Genomic DNA, 18,676 nt, shown 5'->3' with positions numbered 1-18,676 from the left:
CTTGTGGTCATGTGACGACTAACTTCTCTTGCTTCTCTCAACTGAAAATTAGAACAATGAGTGAAGCAGGAGGAGATGTTGTCGGCACATGACCCTAAATCTGTAAATCACATGTAAGCGATCACGTGATGACAGTTCAATTCGAATGACAGAATGAAATCCTAACAGAGCGCATATTACACACCTTTAGGATTTGGGGTATCGATGTCAACTTGCAGAATTACAAACACGTAAATGACACCTATACATTAAACATATATACTGTATATGTACAGTGGTGTGAAAAAGTGTTTGCCCCCTTCCTGATTTCTTACTCTTTTGCATGTTTGTCACACTTAAATGTTTCAGATCACAAAACAAATGTAAATATTATACAAAGATAACACAAGTAATCACAAAATGCAGTTTTTAAATGGTGATCTTTATTATTATTATTATTATTATTATTATTAAGGGAGAAACGAATCCAAACCAACAGGGCCCTTTGTGAAAAAGTGATTGCCCTCCCTTCCTTAAAACATAAATTAACTGTGGTTTATCACATTTTTTAGAAGCTGAGTTAAACTTCCCTAGCCGCCCACAGGCCTGATTACTGTCACACCTGTTCTCAATCAAGAAATCACTTAAATAGGAGCTGCCTGACAAAGTGAAGTAGATCAAAAGATTATAAAAAGCTAGACATCATGCTGCGATCCAAAGAAATTCAGGAATAAATGAGAAACAACGTAATTGAAATCTGCATACCCCCACGGCTGTGGCCAGGGGTTTCATGCACACTTGAGAGCTGTTGAAGCCACAGTTTGGGAGATAGGGTCTGAGACGGACACCAGTTTAATATGGCAGGTGTCTGCCATATTTGTTCCGACACACGAGCAAATTAAAATGGCAACCCTCAGTGAATGATAAATAAATTAATAAAAAAAATAATTTTACTATAGGTAATTTTATACTCTTAAAAAAATATTTATTTATAGAATTAAAAATCATTAATAAAAAATATGTGATACAATATTAACACATAAGGTCAGCCAACCTGTAGGCTAGGGCTTAGTGGCTGACATTTAAATGAAGGATCTATGCTTTTGCCTTGTGAGTAGTAGCTAAAATATGACATGCTGCATTTTTATTCAACAGTAGCAGCTATCCCATACCTTGTACAGGGGTCCCAAGCAGCGGACATGGTAAGAATGAGAACATCGATATAATCTTCCAACCTCTCCTTCTGTCAGAGTCATTCTACAGTAAGCACAATCCTAGAGCAAAAAGACCACAAACTAGTAAAGCAGGTAATAATGGGTAGTCTTCATCTGCACATAATGCACCTTACCATTACTATGTATTCGTCCTTATTGGATCTCATCAGTGCAATGTACAAAACTATAGATGGCCAAAGATATTAGATTTTGTCTGTAGACTATAATCATCTTAAAGTTGAGAAATCAGGACCAATGAATCTCAGCCATATTATAATAAACCTTACACTGTGTATATGGTCAGAAGAGACAAGGTTGCGTTGTTCGCAGCTTTTCATATTAATTCATAATATTGTAATAATTGAAATATAATAATAATTGTGCAATTTTATCTATTGAGTCTGTGGTTGTTGTCTATAAAAATGAGAGAGTTTACAAGTGAAGCAAGACAACTCTAGCGCCAATATCTAGAAATAAAATAAAAAAATATCAACATATCTGTTATTTTTTTGTGAGAGTAGTTGTTTGCTAGTTACACATATTAAAGTAAAGCTGGCAGCTGATGGATGCCACATGTACCAGACACTGACTCTATGATTTTAGCCATGCATGTTTGACTAAGGCTGTGTGCACACGATGAGTTTTTGGTGCGTTTTTGACGCAAAAACTATTATCGCTGCATCAAAAATATAGCATCTTACAGTTCCAGCAAAGTGAATGGCATTTATAGAAATCTCACGCCCACCGAGCTTTTTTTTTTTATAGCTCAGTGTAAACTGATATGAGGTGCATGAATCTAATTTCAATTTGCAGTTTTACGTGCAGATTTACCCCTTAGGGCTCATACCCATCACCGAAAAGAAAAATCGTCCAATATCGTTCCTGAAAAGTGGAATGAGTGTCATGCGATTTTCATGTGAGTACAATGCGATTTTTCTCACATAGCATCCAAATGACATCCGATTGCAATGCGATTTTAACATGAGGTTTTACATAGAGTAATTCTCTATGTCATTTACACATAGTTTTCCAAGGAAATATTCTTCAACACACACATATATATATATACATACACACACACAGTATATATGTATACACACTATATACAGGTGCTTCATTGTGCTTTCATTGGCTGTAAGCCATAATCATCAACATTAGCAGAAATAAACACGTGAAATAGATCACTCTGTAATGACTCTATATAATATAGGAGATTCACTTTTTGGTATTGAAGAACTGAAACCAGAGCCCTATCAGGACGGCAATCACTCACAAAATCGGCACCATCCCCTGAACCTACCAGGCTTCACAGCCCTATCTGATTTAAAACAGGACACGTCCACCTAAGAGGGTGAGTAGTTCTAAAAACGTCAGACCACCATCTGTAAGTATCGCAGCCAGCATCCCCACTCACACCATTTTAACTATCTCCATAGGACGTAGGCTACACTCCTGACCCGGCTTTGCCCTACCAGACTACGCCATTACAGTACTACAGGGCAATATGGACACCTAAAAGCAAGAATAACTTCTAAGTCCTACAGCACAAGCCAAGGTGCCCCAGGAGAACTCATCAACCAGGTGACTCTCAGTGACCTTCACCTCTGAATACCTGAGGTCTATACCAATTAACCAATACACCGTCCATACTGTCCTCCAACAGATAACTCTAAAGGAACCTAATCCATAAGGACTACAGCCCTAGAGGACACCTGCACAGCCAACCTCCGGCAGCGTGCCAACCTCCAATCCAACAGCAGGTATCTCACTACTTAATCTATCTCTCAACAAGTAATATTTGCTCCAATATAACCGCCTATCCTCTACTCTAGATACCACTGTAGAAAGCCGTCCACATAACAACCCATCTATCATTGGGAGATACACCAGGTAATCCTAAGACGATTAATACTGTTCTACTACCCTCCTACCAGACCTAACACCCCACACCACTTTTCTCTTACTAGGTCTCCGCAGTTGCACCTCCTAGTCTACCGAATCCATCATCGTACTCCAAAGAACCCCCTAGAGTACCAGCTCGAATTACTAACCTCTATTCGCCTATTTATTTATATATTTATTCATCTCTATCACACATATACAGTCTCTGTATCGTACTATATTTAAAGAAACAATTTTAAAACATCACCTTTTATTTTATGATCCAATAAAGGAATTTTTAATCCTCCCTCCTGAATCCGTCTCACTACTGTCAGCGCGAATTAATACCCAACTACCAGAAGAACTGAAATAAATTAACTTTTTAATGATATTCTAATTTTGTGAGAAGCACTTGTATATTATATATATACTGTGGCAAGACGACTCGCTCGGCTCTCCCGGAGGCAGACTCAGGACACATGTTCTCAGGTTACCTTTCTGCTGGTTTATTATATGTTAGAAAGGAAATAGGGTATTGTAGAAGCCACTTGTAATTCGGTAAGATACAGCAGAGAAGTGGTGAAGAAAGTTAAAATATAACTTTTATTAATTCAGTTAAAATAACTCAGAGACTTAATAAAAAGGTCACAGGGACCATGAGTGCAAGAACTAATTACCAACCTGTCATAGGACGTACACCTCCCTAGGTATTAGGAGTGTTAAATGACACAGGTGAATACTAATATTAATATGCAACTCACCCACCAAATTAACTGACAGATGGGTGGTCAATAGAGGTAGACCAGCTGAGAGAAGCAACAAACTGGGTATGACATATATTGGTTAATTTAGAAAGTCACTATAATAATGGAACAGTCTCACCACTTTGATGTCAATAATCTCCAGTGTTCTCATCAGCTCACAGACCAGGGCTCCTTAACAAACTCAGCCTCGAGCCGTGCAAAATACACATTCCCGACGCGTTTCCTCACATTAGTGGATCATCAGGGGAGTTAAATGTTGGTCTGTCGCCAGTTCTGGCATGCGGCGCAGCTCATAGACCGCGTATAACCTTTTTATATTAAGCCGCGCTCCTGTGCGGCCGATACGTCACTTCTGGTTGCGGCCCCATTACTTCCGACGCCTGGACCGCATCAACTGGCGGTGACACGCAAACGTCACTTCCGGTATGCGCGTACTACAGCGCTAACAGATCGGGCAAGACACTTACTACAGTAGTGATGGCAACCAAAAAATCGCTATGGTGAAAGGGAGTGGGCAGGGCTCCCACTACAAACCTTTGTGGTCACCAAGGCTAAAGATAGAAAGGCTGGATGTGATGACATGTATCCCATTAACATCACACAGCACCCTAATAGTGGATGGCATTGGAAATCTGTCACGGGGTCAGGAAAAGTCAGTGGGGTGGAGGCAAATGGTGCAACAAAAACGGAAACAGACACACAGACCTCCCAAAATGAAGGGTAGAGAGTTATGGAAAAATGGATGAGAGGACTTAAGGGGGCAAGAAAATGAGGCACAGGGAGAACGACTATCGGGACCGCAGGTGGTGACAGGAAAGAGAAAGAAGATCTATATGGACCCTGTCGAAGCCCTAAACACGGTAATCCCTACCTAACAGTGGTGGTTGGCACCCTAAAAAACCTGCGCAAATTGGCGCCCCCACTCCGCAGCGGCTGTCCCTACACTCCTCTCCCTATGTCATCCCTATGGCTAAAGAAAAGACCTATAGGACAGCAGTTCGTTCAGGCCATGAGGGGTAACGGTCTGTAACTTGAAGATCCATTTGGTTTCTCTCTGTAGGATAATTTTATCCCAATCGCCTCCCCTGGGAGGGGGAGGAATTTTGTCGATGCCCATAAATCTCATGGCTTCCGGATGATCTGGATGCAGGGTATTGACATGTCTTGCTATGGGGGTATCTCTCTTTAGAATAATATCTTGCTGGTGCTCCCCCACCCTTCTCCTAAGTTCCCTTTTGGTTTTTCCTACATATTCAGCACCACAGAAGCACGTGGCCTTGTATATTATCCCTTTAGACCTACAGTTGATGAAATGTTTTATTACGAAGGTCTCACCCGTAATGTTGCTCGTAAATTTCTTGCCCTGGGTCATCAGTTTACAGGCCACACACCCGCTACATCTGTAACTGCCCTTTATGGACCCTGATAACAAGCTGTCTTCATGATGACAACTGTAGTGGCTATGGACAAGCCTGTCCCTCAAGGATCTGCCTCTTTTGTAAGTGATTTGGGGCGCAAAACTCACAAATGTGCCTATGTCCTCATCCATCTGAAGGATTGACCAGTGCTTCAGAAGTGTCCTGCGGACCAAGTCCGCTCAATTGGAGAAAGTGGTGACAAGCCTGCATAAATTATCATCCTTTTTGGGTTTGGGAGATGGGTTCAATAAAGAAGTGCGGTCCCTCACTATCGTCTCCCTGTAAGCTCTTGACACCACCTTGCCCGTGTAACCCCTCTCATGAAAGCGTCTGCGTAGGTCAACGGCCTGCTCTTCAAAAGAAATGTCATCTGAGCAGTTCCTACGAACACGCATGAACTGCCCTTTAGGGATTCCCCTCGTGAGGGGGATCGGATGGTTACTCTCCCACCTCAGAAGGGAATTAGTGGCAGTCGCTTTCCTAAATGTTTTGGTACTTATCAGACCATCCTTCTCCTTTTGGATTAGGATATCCAAAAACGGAAGTCTATCCTCATCTATCTCAGAGGTGAAATGGAGGTTCAGATTATTGTGATTAAGTCTGTCAACAAAATCTTCAAAATGTCTCTTGTCCCCTTTCCACAACACTAAAACATCGTCAATGTAACGAATCCAAAGGAGCACACGGTCACTTCCCTCCTTCGGTATGTCCCCAAAGACCACGGTTTCCTCCCACCAGCCCAGGTACAGATTGGCATACGATGGGGCGCAAGGACTCCCCATCGCGGTCCCCCTGAGCTGGTGGAAGTACTTCCTGTCAAACAAAAAAACATTTCTTGACAAACAAAAATGGAGTGCCTCCAGGATGAACCTATTGTGCTTGTGATATTGTCTGTCCCTCCCGCTCAAGTAATATTGAACTGCCTCCAGGTCCCTCTCGTGTGGGATAGAGGAGTATAGCGACTCAACATCAATACTGGCTAACATCACCTCGGGATCCACCACCATGTTTTCAAATCTCCAAAGGAGATCAGTTGAATCACCAACAAATGAATTGAGACCTGTTACAAACTGACCCTGTACTTTATCCAGGTAAATGCCCAAATTTTGGGTTAAGTTGTTAACCCCTGACACAATTGGTCGCCCCTTCAAAGGTTTTAATCCTTTGTGTACTTTCAGTAAGCTGTAAAAAGTCACCATAACTGGATGGTTTGGGCAAATAAAGTCAAACTCCTGTTTACTGAGGACCCCATTCCCCAGGGCCTCCCTGGCTAGTCTGTATAGTTCCAGGGAAAACTCCTTGGTTGGATTGGAGTCCAAAATACAATAACAGTCTTTATCTTTTAACAGTTTTGTACACATAGAATAGTAATCACTCGAGTTCATGATCACCACATTACCGCCTTTATCTGACAGTTTGATGGTTATTGTGTGATCTTTTTCAAGGGCTAATAGGGCTTGCATTTCTTGGCTAGTAACATTGTATTTATTCCATGATGGTTGTCTCCCCATGTCTTGTAAGTCTTTAGTCACCATACTAAGGAAAACGTCAATCGGGCCGAGGTCATTTTGGGGGGGGGCATCTTTGTAGTTTTAGCTTTTAGGTCCGTGAAGGGACCCTTCCCTTCAGAATTGGGATCAGGGTCACTAAGATGAAAAAGTGTCCTAATATCTGTCAGTAGGTCATCTTGTACTCCGAATTCGGCACACATTAGTTTGTCAAGCCTAATGAAATGTTTGCGCCACTTCAATTTTTGGACAAACAGGTTTACATCCTTGATAGTTTCAAATGAGACATAATCAGTGGTAGGTACAAAACTCAGACCCTTACTTAAAACTGCCATTTCTGAGGCAGAAAGGGCTCTGGAACATAGGTTGAATACTTGGGGATTTGTTAGGGGATTTATTGTGGGGTCATGGGGTTGGTCAGATTGAACCTGCTGCGTAGGGGATAACCCTCCTCTAAAAAATGCGTGCCTGGGGAGGATCTCCTATTGTTGCCCCGTCCCCTGCCGCCCCTGCCTCTTTGTCTACCGCGTTGAGACTTGGGTCTCCCTTCTGATTCTGAGAAGTCAGTGTCCGTTGATGATAAGTCAGTGTCTGGATGTCTGAAACCCCTATTTGTTAGAAAAGTGTAGGCCTTGTTGTCCTTAAACTCCTGCAAGTCTCTTACAAAGAATTTATGTTTGCGTTCTTTCAGATGATATTGGAATCTTTCCAATGTGTTCTGAAGTAAAGTCTCCTTTGATGTGAATTCAGGTTCAAGAGAGAATTTTTTTATTGTCTCTAATTGAATTTTCAAGGAGTCATTCAGAGTAGTTGATGTTGCTTTCTCTTCTTCTAATAAGAGTTTCATAAATCTAAGGGAGCTCTCTGTAGCTTCCTTTTCCCAAAGACTTAATAGACTCGGGTTCTTATATCTAAACGAGGGCAACAACGTGATGCGGAGATTTCTAGGAACAATTCCTGCCTTTATATAATTATCTAGGGTCTGTACCTGCCAGCATGATGCAATCTGTTGTTTATAGATTTTTGTGAGCTCCTTAAATGCAGCCGAAAATGTAGGTGTATACCTTTTCTGGGAGAACGTGCGTTCAGAGAACACCTCCCTCGCCTCCGTTGCCCACTGACTAGTGTCTATACCCGCTGACAGAAAACCAGCCATACCACATATATTAAATATTAGAAAGGAAATAGGGTATTGTAGAAGCCACTTGTAATTCGGTAAGATACAGCAGAGAAGTGGTGAAGAAAGTGAAAATATAACTTTTATTAATTCATCTAAAATAACTCAGAGACTTAATAAAAAGGTCACAGGGACCATGAGTGCAAGAACTAATTGCCAACCTGTCATAGGACGTACACCTCCCTAAGTATTAGGAGTCTTAAATGACACAGGTGAATACTAATATTAATATGCAACTCACCCACCAAATTAACTGACAGGTGGGTGGTCAATAGAGGTAGACCAGCTGAGAGAAGCAACAAACTGGGTATGACATATATTGGTTAATTTAGAGAGTCACTATAATAATGGAACAGTCTCACCACTTTGATGTCAATAATCTCCAGTGTTCTCATCAGCTCACAGACCAGGGCTCAAACTCAGCCTCCAGCCGTGCAAAAGACACATTCCCGACGCGTTTCCTCACATTAGTGGATCATCAGGGGAGTTAAATGTTGGTGTGTCAAAGTCTGTCGCAGGTTCTGGCGTGCGGCGCAGCTCATAGACCACGTATAACCTTTTTATATTAAGCCGCGCTCCTGTGCGGCCGATACGTCACTTCCGGTTGCGGCCCCATTACTTCCGACGCATGGACCGCATCAACTGGCAGTGACACGCAAACGTCACTTCCGGTATGCGGGTACTACAACGCTAACAGATTGGGCAAGACGCTTACTACAATAGTGATGGCAACCAAAAAATCGCTATGGTGAAAGGGAGTGGGCAGGGCTCCCACTACAAACCTTTGTGGTCACCAAGGCTAAAGATACAAAGGCTGGATGTGATGACATGTATCCCATTAACATCACACAGCACCCTAATAGTGGATGGCATTGGAAATCTGTCACGGGGTCAGGAAAAGTCAGTGGGATGGAGGCAAATGGTGCAATAAAAACGGAGGGGAATCTCTAAAGGGTAGTTCATGCGTGTTCGTAGGAACTGCTCGGATGACATTTCTTTTGAAGAGCAGGCCACTGACCTACGCAGATGCTTTCATGAGATGGGTTACCCGGGTGAATTAACTAGAAATGGGGTTGGGACCATCAGTTGTGTTGTGCAGAAGTCTGGTGGATACACAGCTGATAGTCCTACTGAATAGACTGTTAGAATTTGTATTATGGAAAGAAAAAAGCAGCTAAGTAAAGAAAAACGAGTGGCCATCATTACTTTAAGAAATGAAGGTCAGTCAGTGCGAAAAATTGGGCAAACTTTGAAAGTGTCCCCAAGTGCAGTTGCAAAAACCATCAAGCACTACAAAGAAACTGGCTCACATGTGGACCGCCCCAGGAAAGGAAGACCAAGAGTCACCTCTGCTACTGAGGATAAGATTATCCGAGTCACCAGCCTCAGAAATCGCAGGTTAACAGCAGCTCAGATTAGAGACCAGGTCAATGCCACACAGAGCTCTAGCAGCAGACACATCTCTACAACAACTGTTAAGAGGAGACTTTGTGCAGCACGCCTTCATGGTAAAATAGCTGCTAGGAAACCACTGCTAAGGACAGGCAACAAGCAGAAGAGATTTGTTTGGGCTAAAGAACACAAGGAATGGACATTAGACCAGTGGAAATCTGTGCTTTGGTCTGATGAGTCCAAATTTGAGATCTCTGGTTCCAACCACCGTGTCTTTGTGCGACGCAGAACAGGTGAACGGATGGACTCTACATGCCTGGTTCCCACCGTGAAGCATGGAGGAGGAGGTGTGATGGTGTGGGGGTGCTTTGCTGGTGACACTGTTGGGGATTTATTCAAAATTGAAGGCATACTGAACCAGCATGGCTACCACAGCATCTTGCAGCGGCATGCTATTCCATCCGGTTTGCGTTTAGTTGGACCATCATTTATTTTTCAACAGGACAATGACCCCAAACACCTTCAGGCTGTGTAAGGGCTATTTGACCAAGAAGGAGAGTGATGGGGTGCTACGCCAGATGACCTGGCCTCCACAGTCACCAGACCTGAACCCAATCGAGATGGTTTGGGGTGAGCTGGACCGCAGAGTGAAGGCAAAAGGGCCAACAAGTGCTAAGCATCTCTGGGAACTCTTTCAAAATTGTTGGAAGACCATTTCCGGTGACTACCTCTTGAAGCTCATCAAGAGAATGCCAAGAGTGTGCAAAGCAGTCATCAGAGCAAAAGGTGGCTACTTTGAAGAACCTAGAATATAAGACATATTTTCAGTTGTTTCACACTTTTTTGTTAAGGATATAATTGCACATGTGTTAATTAATAGTTTTGACGCATTCAGTGTGAATGTACAATTTTCATAGTCATGAAAATACTGAAAAATCTTTAAATGAGAAGATGTGTCCAAACTTTTGGTTTGTACTGTACATACACTGCTCAAAAAAATAAAGGGAACACTTAAACAACAGAATATAACTCCAAGTAAATCAAACTTCTGTGAAATCAAACTGTCCACTTAGGAAGCAACACTGATTGACAATCAATTTCACATGCTGTTGTGCAAATGGAATAGACAATAGATGGAAATTATTGCCAATTATCAAGACACCCTCAATAAAGGAGTGGTTCTGCAGGTGGGGACCACAGACCACATCTCAGTACCAATGCTTTCTGGCTGATGTTTTGGTCACTTTGAATGTTGGTTGTGCTTTCACACTCGTGGTAGCATGAGACAGACTCTACAACCCACAGAAGTTGCTCAGGTAGTGCAGCTCATCCAGGATGGCACATCAATGCGAGCTGTGGCAAGAAAGTTTGCTGTGTCTGTCAGCGTAGTGTCCAGAGGCTGGAGGTGCTACCAGGAGACAGGCCAGTACACCAGGAGACGTGGAGGGGGCCGTAGGAGGGCAACAACCCAGCAGCAGGACCGCTACTTCTGCCTTTGTGCAAGGAGGAACAGGAGGAGCACTGCCAGAGCCCTGCAAAATGACCTCCAGCAGGCCACAAATGTGTCTGCACAAACGGTCAGAAACCAACTCCATGAGGGTGGTATGAGGGCCCGACGTCCACAGATGGGAGTTGTGCTCACAGCCCAACACTGTGCAGGACGCTTGGCATTTGCCACAGAACACCAGGATTGGCAAAGTCTCCACTGGCGCCCTGTGCTCTTCACAGTTGAAAGCAGATTCACAATGAGCAGATGTGACAGACGTGACAGAGTCTGGAGACGCAATGGAGAGCGATCTGCTGCCTGCAACATCCTTCAGCATGACCAGTTTGGCAGTGGGTCAGTAATGGTGTGGGGCGGCATTTCTTTGGAGGGCCGCACAGCCCTCCATGTGCTTGCCAGAGGTAGCCTGACTGCCATTAGGTACCGAGATGAGATCCTCAGACCCTTTGAAAGACCATATGCTGGTACGGTTGGCCCTGGGTTCCTCCTAATGCAGGACAATGCCAGACCTCATGTGGCTGGAGTGTGTCAGCAGTTCCTGCAAGATGAAGACATTGAAGCTATGGACTGGTCTGTCCGTTCCCCAGACCTGAATCCGATTGAGCACATCTGGGACATCATGTCTCGCTCCATCCACCAACGTCACGTTGCACCACAGACAGTCCAGGAGTTGGCGGGTGCTTTAGTCCAGGTCTGGGAGGAGATCCCACAGGAGACCATCCACAACCTCATCAGGAGCATGCCCAGGCGTTGTAGGGAGGTCATACAGGCACATGGAGGCCACACACAATACTGAGCCTCATTTTGACTTGTTTTAAGGACATTACATCAAAGTTGGATCAGCCTGTAGTGTGTTTTTCCACTTTAATTTTGGAGGTGACTCCAAATCCAGGCCTCCATTGGTTAATAAATTTGATTTCCATTGATGATTTTTGTGTGATTTTGTTGTCAGCACATTCAACTTTGTACAGAACAAAGTATTCAATGAGAATATTTCATTCATTCAGATCTAGGATGTGTTATTTCAGTGTTCCCTTTATTTTTTTGAGCAGTGTATATACATACATATACACATGCATATCTACAGGGTTGGCCAATTATATGGATACACCTAAATTAAATGGGAATTGTTGGTGATATCAACTTCCTGTTTGTGGCACATTAGTATATGGGAGGGGGAAAACTTTCCCAGATGAGTGGTGACTAGGGTTGAGTGAGTATGTTCTGTCCGAGTATACTCGGGCCGAGCTCCGAGTATTTACAGCTGCTCGGTGATAAGGTTAAATCGCTCCTGTGTGCATGATTTGCAACTGTTTGACAGCTTTATTACATGTGAAGAATGTGTAACAAATAGACATTCCTCACATGTAATAAAACTGTCAAACAGTTGCAAATCAAGCACAAGGGACCGATTTAACCTTATCACTGAGCAGCTATAAATACTCGGAGCTCGGCCCGAGCATACTCGGTGAAAGAGTTAATAGAACATACTCTCTCAACACTAGTGGTGGCCATGGCAGCCATTTTGAAGTCGGCCATTTTGGATCCAACTTTATTTTTTTCAATGGGAAGAGGGTCATGTGACACATCAAACTTATTGAGAATTTGATAAGAAAAACAATGTTGTGCTTGGTTTTAACATAACTTTATTCTTTCATGAGTTTTTTACAAGTTTATGACCACGTATATGTCGCGCCCCCGGGGCCGTGGGGTACTCGGCAGCCTGGGCCCTCAGATGCTTGGGGGATAACACGGTGGCTGGTCCGGTCCGTGGCCCAGGGCAGACAACTGAAAAGAGGGGAATGTCTATTGGGATAATAGGTTTGTAAATGTTCGTGACGCCACCTGTGGTGTCTGGTGAGGATCACCAGTGCTGCAACAGCCCACTGAGGCCGGTGTTAAGGCAGCTTGCATGGTATAGCTCCCCACAGGTTGAGCTAGGCCTCAGGGCAGCGTAGATGAAAGGATGCAGGGACAGATGGGACCCAGCCAGGTCAGAGCAAGAACAGGGACCCGGTGTCCGGTATATGCTTCTGGGGTGAGCTTGTAAAGCTCCTCTGCCCCCCAAGTTACTTTCGTCCACTTGCCTTCGGCCTACTCGGGGCCCTCAGTAGGCTATACACACTGCAGCCGGGACGCTGCTCTTCTTCGCCGCTCTCAGAGTGTCAGCACACTCCTAGCTCTCTATCCAGAGCTCTATCAGTTCTAGTCTGGACTCACTCTACAGACTGTACTGAACTCTTTCTGCAGGAACCGCTAGGCTCTGGCTCGACTGCACTGACTCCTTCTGTGTCTGAGCAGGAACTCCCTAGCTGCTCTGTACTCTAGCAGGCTAGGAACTGAACTGCCTAACTCCACCCTCCCTATATATGTCCCTATCCGGGCTCCCTCTTGTGGTCTGAGGTGGTAGGGTGGAGGTGTGTGAATGCTGTGAGGGGCCTCTTGTGGAGAAATCCTTCTATGCAACCCTCTAGGATCTGTGGTACCAAGCGCAGCTGGGCGCCACATATAAAATGTGTTCAAAGTGCTGCCAATTGTGTTGGATTGTCAATGCAACCCTCTTCTCCCACTCTTGACACACTGATAGCAACACCGCAGAAGAAATGCTAGCACAGGCTTCTAGTATCCATTGTTTCAGATGCTGCACATCTCGTATCTACCAAAAGCTCATCGTGGGAATGTAGCCTAAAACACTGTGGCATTTCAGAGAAAACCATACTTTAAAAGCCGGTCTATGACTACGTAAACTAGTGGAAAAGGCTGGTCCTTGCCCATTATCAGTGTCTCACAATTCTCTCTATACCACACGTGTCAAACTCTGTACCGCGGGCCAAATCTGGCCCGCAGGGTGATTATACTTGGCCCGCAACACCAGAACCACCACCCCTATGTGGGGCCATTGTTCTGTATGGAGGACTATGTGAGCCCATTATTCTGTATGGAGAACTTTGTGGGGCCCATTAATCTGTATGGAGGAATATGTGTGGCCCATTATACTGTATTGAGGACTTAAGGACTTAGTGGGGCCCATTATTCTGTATAGAGGACTTATTGGGGCCATTATACTGTATGGAGGACCATGTGGGAAACATTATACTGTATGGAAAGCTATGTGGGGCCATTATACTGTTTGGAGGACTATGTGGGGCCCATTATTTTGTATGGAGGACTGTGCAAAGCCCATTATACTGTATGGAGGACTATATGGGGCCCATTATACTGCATGGAAAACTATGTAGGCCCATTATACTGTATGGAGGACTATGTGAGGCCCATTATACTGTACGAAGGACTGTGTGGGGCCCATTATCCTGTATATTGGTTAGCCCGCGGCTTTGTCCAAGTTTTTCATTTTGGCCCTCTGTCTGTTTTGAGTTTGACATAACTGCTCTATACACACATGCAGGGAGAAACTCATCACTCAAGGGGAGCAGGCGGCCAGCCAACTCCTAAAGTATGTATTTATTTGAAACAACGCAGCATTTCAGAGTTAAACAAACATATATGGCTGAAATCATGCAGCCAGTGTCTAATACATGCCGCTCATGGACAAGGCAGCTTTTATTAGCTATCAGGTTCACTTTTATATTGTCAGTGATCAGGGCCACTATTAGTGCATTACTGCATTTACTGCTGTATGTTTACTGATGTATGCTGTGTGGGGTATCTTGTCACAGGGACCCGGCGGCGGCGTAAATCTCCTCCGTGCAGGGAGCCTTGGAGCTCTCACAGCCGTCAAAGCTGAAAGACCACGCAGCTCCAAGGGAGTCCCTCTACCTCTACTGTGACGCGCTGGACACGGCGCATACGTGATGACGTCAATGACTACGGCATCGAGCGCCAAGATGTCGGTTCAGAAGTGGAGCAGCAGGTAATCGTATGAAAGATACGTAAGTGTGAAAACTTTTAAAATAGAATTAATTAAATGGTCTTGGGGGAGAGCAACATGTTGAACTGGGAGTGAGAGGTGGGGCGATCACATGATGAATTGGGACTGCGGGGGTGGGGAGAGCACATGATGAAATAGAAGTGGGGGTGGGGAGAGATCATAATGAACTGGGAGTGGGAGGTGGGGAGATCAAATTATGAACTGGGAGTGTGGGGTAGGGAGAGCAAATGATAAACTGGGAGTGGGGGGTGGGGAGAGCAAGTGATGAACTGGGAGTGCGGGGGTGGGAAGAGCAAATAAAGAATTGGGAGTGGGGGGTGGGGAGAGCAAATGATGAACTGGGAATGGGGGGAGCACATGATGAACTGAGAGTGGTGGATGGGGAGAGCAAATGATGAACTGGGAGTGGGGGATGGGGAGAGCTAATGATGAACTGGGAGTGGGGGGAGCTAATGATGAATTGGGAGTGGGGAATGGGGAGAACTATTGATAAATTGGGAGTGGGGGGTGGCGAGAGCTAATGATGAATTGGGAGTGGGGGATAGGGAGAGTAAATGATTTGGGAGTGGGGGAGAGTGAATGATAAATTGGGAGTAGGGAGAGCAAATGTCGAATTGGGTTGGGAAGAGCAAATGATGAATTGGGAGTGGAGGGGAAAAGCAAATGATGAATTGGGAGTTAGTTTCTGGGGAGAGCAAATGATGATTTGGGTGTGGGTGTGTGGAGAACAAATTAATTGGGAGTGGGGGGTGGGGAGAGCAAATAATGAATTGAGGGTGGGGAAACGCAAATAATGATGAATATATATCTCCGACCTAGTCTCCCGTTACATACCTGCACGCAACCTCCGATCCTCACAAGATCTCCTGCTCTACTCCCCTCTTATCTCCTCCTCCCACAACCGTATACAAGATTTCTCCCGTGCTTCCGCCCTACTCTGGAACTCTCTACCCCAACGTATCAGACGTATTGCCTACCGTGGAAACCTTCAAAAGGAACCTGAAGACCCACCTCTTCCGACAAGCCTACAACCTGCAGTAACCACCGCTCCACCATACCGCTGCACGACCAGCTCTACCCTCACCTACTGTATCCTCACCCATCCCTCGTAGATTGTGAGCCCTCGCGGGCAGGGTCCTCGCTCCTCCTGTACCAGTCGCTGTCACATTGTGTTCAAGATTATTGTAATTGTTCTTGTATTATACCCCTTTTCACATGTAAAGCGCCATGGAATAAATGGCGCTATAATAATAAATAATAATAATAATTGAGGGTGGGAGACAGGAGAGAGCAAATGATGAATTGAAGGTGGGGCTGGGGAGAGCAAATGATGACTTGAGGGTGGAGGGGGAGAGCAAACGATAATGAAAAGAGGGTGGGGGACAACAAATGATGAATTGGGAGTGGGGAAGAATAAATGATGAAGTGGTGATGGGAGAGAGGCCATGACAAAATGAATTGGGGCAGAGGGGGCGTTAAGGATGGAAAGAGTACAGGTTCTAATTAATTTATATATTTATTAGGTGAGGAAAGTGGCTATTTACATTAAGTGGGGGCACAGTGAGGGATTAAAATTTATATTTGGAATGGTGGGTTGCATAATAACTAATTATATATTAATGGTGAGTGCACATCTAAATTCAGCTGCATAGTGTAGAAGTTGGGGTATGTGCGCTAGATAACTGTGTGTTATTTTATGCAGAGACAAGTTCTGGCTGGAAGAAGTGATGGCGGTCTGCGCTGGATGAAGGAGAAAAGTGAAGATGAAGGACTTCAACTAGAGATGTCACTGGTGAGTCAGTGTGTTATCTGTACACTGACACTATACACTATATACTATATACAGAGCTCCTGTATATAATGTCACTGGTGATCACTGTATTATCTGTATACTGACACTATATATAGAGCTCCTGTGTATACTGTCACTGGTGATCACTGTATTACCTGTAAACTGACACTATTCACTGTACACTATGTACAGAGCTCCTGTGTATAATGGCACTTATGGTAATATTAGTATTGTGCTTTTTTTATTAAAGATCAGTATTGTAGTATTCGGTCACTATGGTGGCAATATGTGGTCTTCGCTGACGGTGTGGAGATATTTGTTCCTTGTATGTGGTATTATTCGGTCACTATGTGGTAGTAATATTTGGTCTAGTCATGGTGTGGCAGTATTTGTTCCTTGTATGTGGTATTATTCAGTCATTATGTGGTGGTAATATGTGGTCTGGCCATGGTGTGACGGTATTTGTCCATTGTATATGATATTATTGCTGATTTTAAAAAAATGTTTGTGAAACATTCCCTTAAAGAAAAATAAAGAAAAATATACCTAAAAAGAGTATTGGATATTTTAAGAAATTTTTAATAGGTTAGAGAGGGTTAGGGCTTAAAAAATCATTAAGCCAAAACAAAAACTGATAGTCATGTATGTGATCTGGTGTTCAATCGGAACTCTTAATGTGTGATTGGTGAGGTCGTGGTGCAGAAGTGGAGTTTTTCCAAAAGTGGGTCATGGGACTGTGAAAGGTTCGAGGGGTGGAGGCAGAGCTGGGGAGAGGAGCCTGGGCAGAGTCTCAAGGGAGCCCAAAAATTTTGCCAGTATGGGGTTCTGAAATTCCTGGTGGCAGCCCAGTCAGTGATCATGGAATAAGAATTTGCACAAAGCATCAGTTATCAAATATAGAAATCTTGCATAGATTAAAGGGGATGTCCAAAGGCAAAGTAAGTTTCATTCTAAATCCCTCTCTATTTAGTCCCATAACTGAAATTAGTTTCTAATATACTTGCATTAAAAATTCCCTATCCTTCCCTAACTACACTATCTAACAGGTATTCTGACACTGCACTGTTGCCAGCTAGTTACTGCTGATCTGAGCCAACAATAGAGCGCATGCTGTGATTGTGCACATCGCACAATGCATAGCGTGCTGGGACTGACCCAGTGCCTGAAACGAGCGTCACTAATGACTCTTCATTTCAGGCAGGGGAGAGGGCCTGGGCCGTGACCACAGCCTCTGCACCTTGATGACGCTTCGTTAGAGTATCCTAGCATGTACTGGGATTCTCAAATGGAGTGCCACTAGAAAGGATATAGGGAAAAAAGTAGAAAAGAATTTAGAAAGTGTAGATGGGGAAGGATGGGGAATTTTTAATGCAAATATATTAGAAAGTTGTTTCGATTATGGCACTAAATAGGTAGGGATTTAGAATGAAAATTACTTTGCCTACAGACCATCCCTTTATCTTACTATACAGAAAGTAATAACTACAGGTGTATATACAGTATGTATAAAGTGTTCCTCAAGTTATACAGAAAAATAATTATAATGTTAATGACATGCTCGTGCTCCAGGGCGTGCCTGTAGGCGGGTCTTTTTTGGGAGGCAGGTCATTGAAGGTTCAGTGACCTGCTATTTAAGCGCAGAATGATGATGAGGCCAGAGAACCAAAAAAAGACATGTCCACAGGAACATCCCGGAGCACAGGCATCTCATTAACTTTAAACTGCAAACACAGATTAGATAGGAACCACAAGACAGATATCTTCAACACAGGTATCATTTTAATCAGTGTAAAGGCGCCAACATGACACTGCCTGTTGTTTACTTAGCAAAATCCTAATGACAGGTTCACTTTCAATGCAAAGATTCCTTTTGTGGCACACACACTGCAGAACATCTTTTTTGAGTCCCAAATGCTAGATGCATATGTAGGCAATGTGAAACACAGAATAAATTACATCAAACTGGAACAAGTGGAAACAAAATCATACCTCTGATGAAGAGTTCCTCACTCGTTGCAAGAACTGTTTTATCATTTCTTCTGGCCTTTTTGCTAATAAATAATAATATAAAGATAAATAAGAAAAAAAAATCATCCTCTATTAATCTGCTCTCATGGAAAATAGGGAATGTCTACCCATTGTGTATGATCGTGGACAG

The 18,676-nt window shown here is 43.8% G+C and overlaps 1 protein-coding gene across 1 annotated transcript in view; it reads right to left on the bottom strand.

Moving 5' to 3' along the window:
- The window catches only part of LOC141273784 (E3 ubiquitin-protein ligase DTX4-like), a 109,191-nt gene that overhangs the window by 13,449 nt on the left and 77,066 nt on the right, over positions 1-18,676 (bottom strand). The window contains exons 5-6 of the mRNA XM_073686134.1: positions 18,508-18,569; positions 1,152-1,253 (exon numbers count right to left, since the gene is read on the bottom strand). Coding sequence (XP_073542235.1) covers positions 1,152-1,253; positions 18,508-18,569 — 164 coding nt within the window. The remainder of the gene's footprint in view (positions 1-1,151; positions 1,254-18,507; positions 18,570-18,676) is intronic.

This window comes from Phyllobates terribilis, unplaced genomic scaffold (assembly GCF_046119375.1).
Source record: "Phyllobates terribilis strain yellow unplaced genomic scaffold, ASM4611937v1 Scaffold_5__5_contigs__length_657084704, whole genome shotgun sequence".
Classification (NCBI taxonomy): domain Eukaryota; kingdom Metazoa; phylum Chordata; class Amphibia; order Anura; family Dendrobatidae; genus Phyllobates; species Phyllobates terribilis.
Note: the sequence above shows the minus strand (reverse complement) of the source record. Positions and strands in the feature narration are given on the sequence as shown.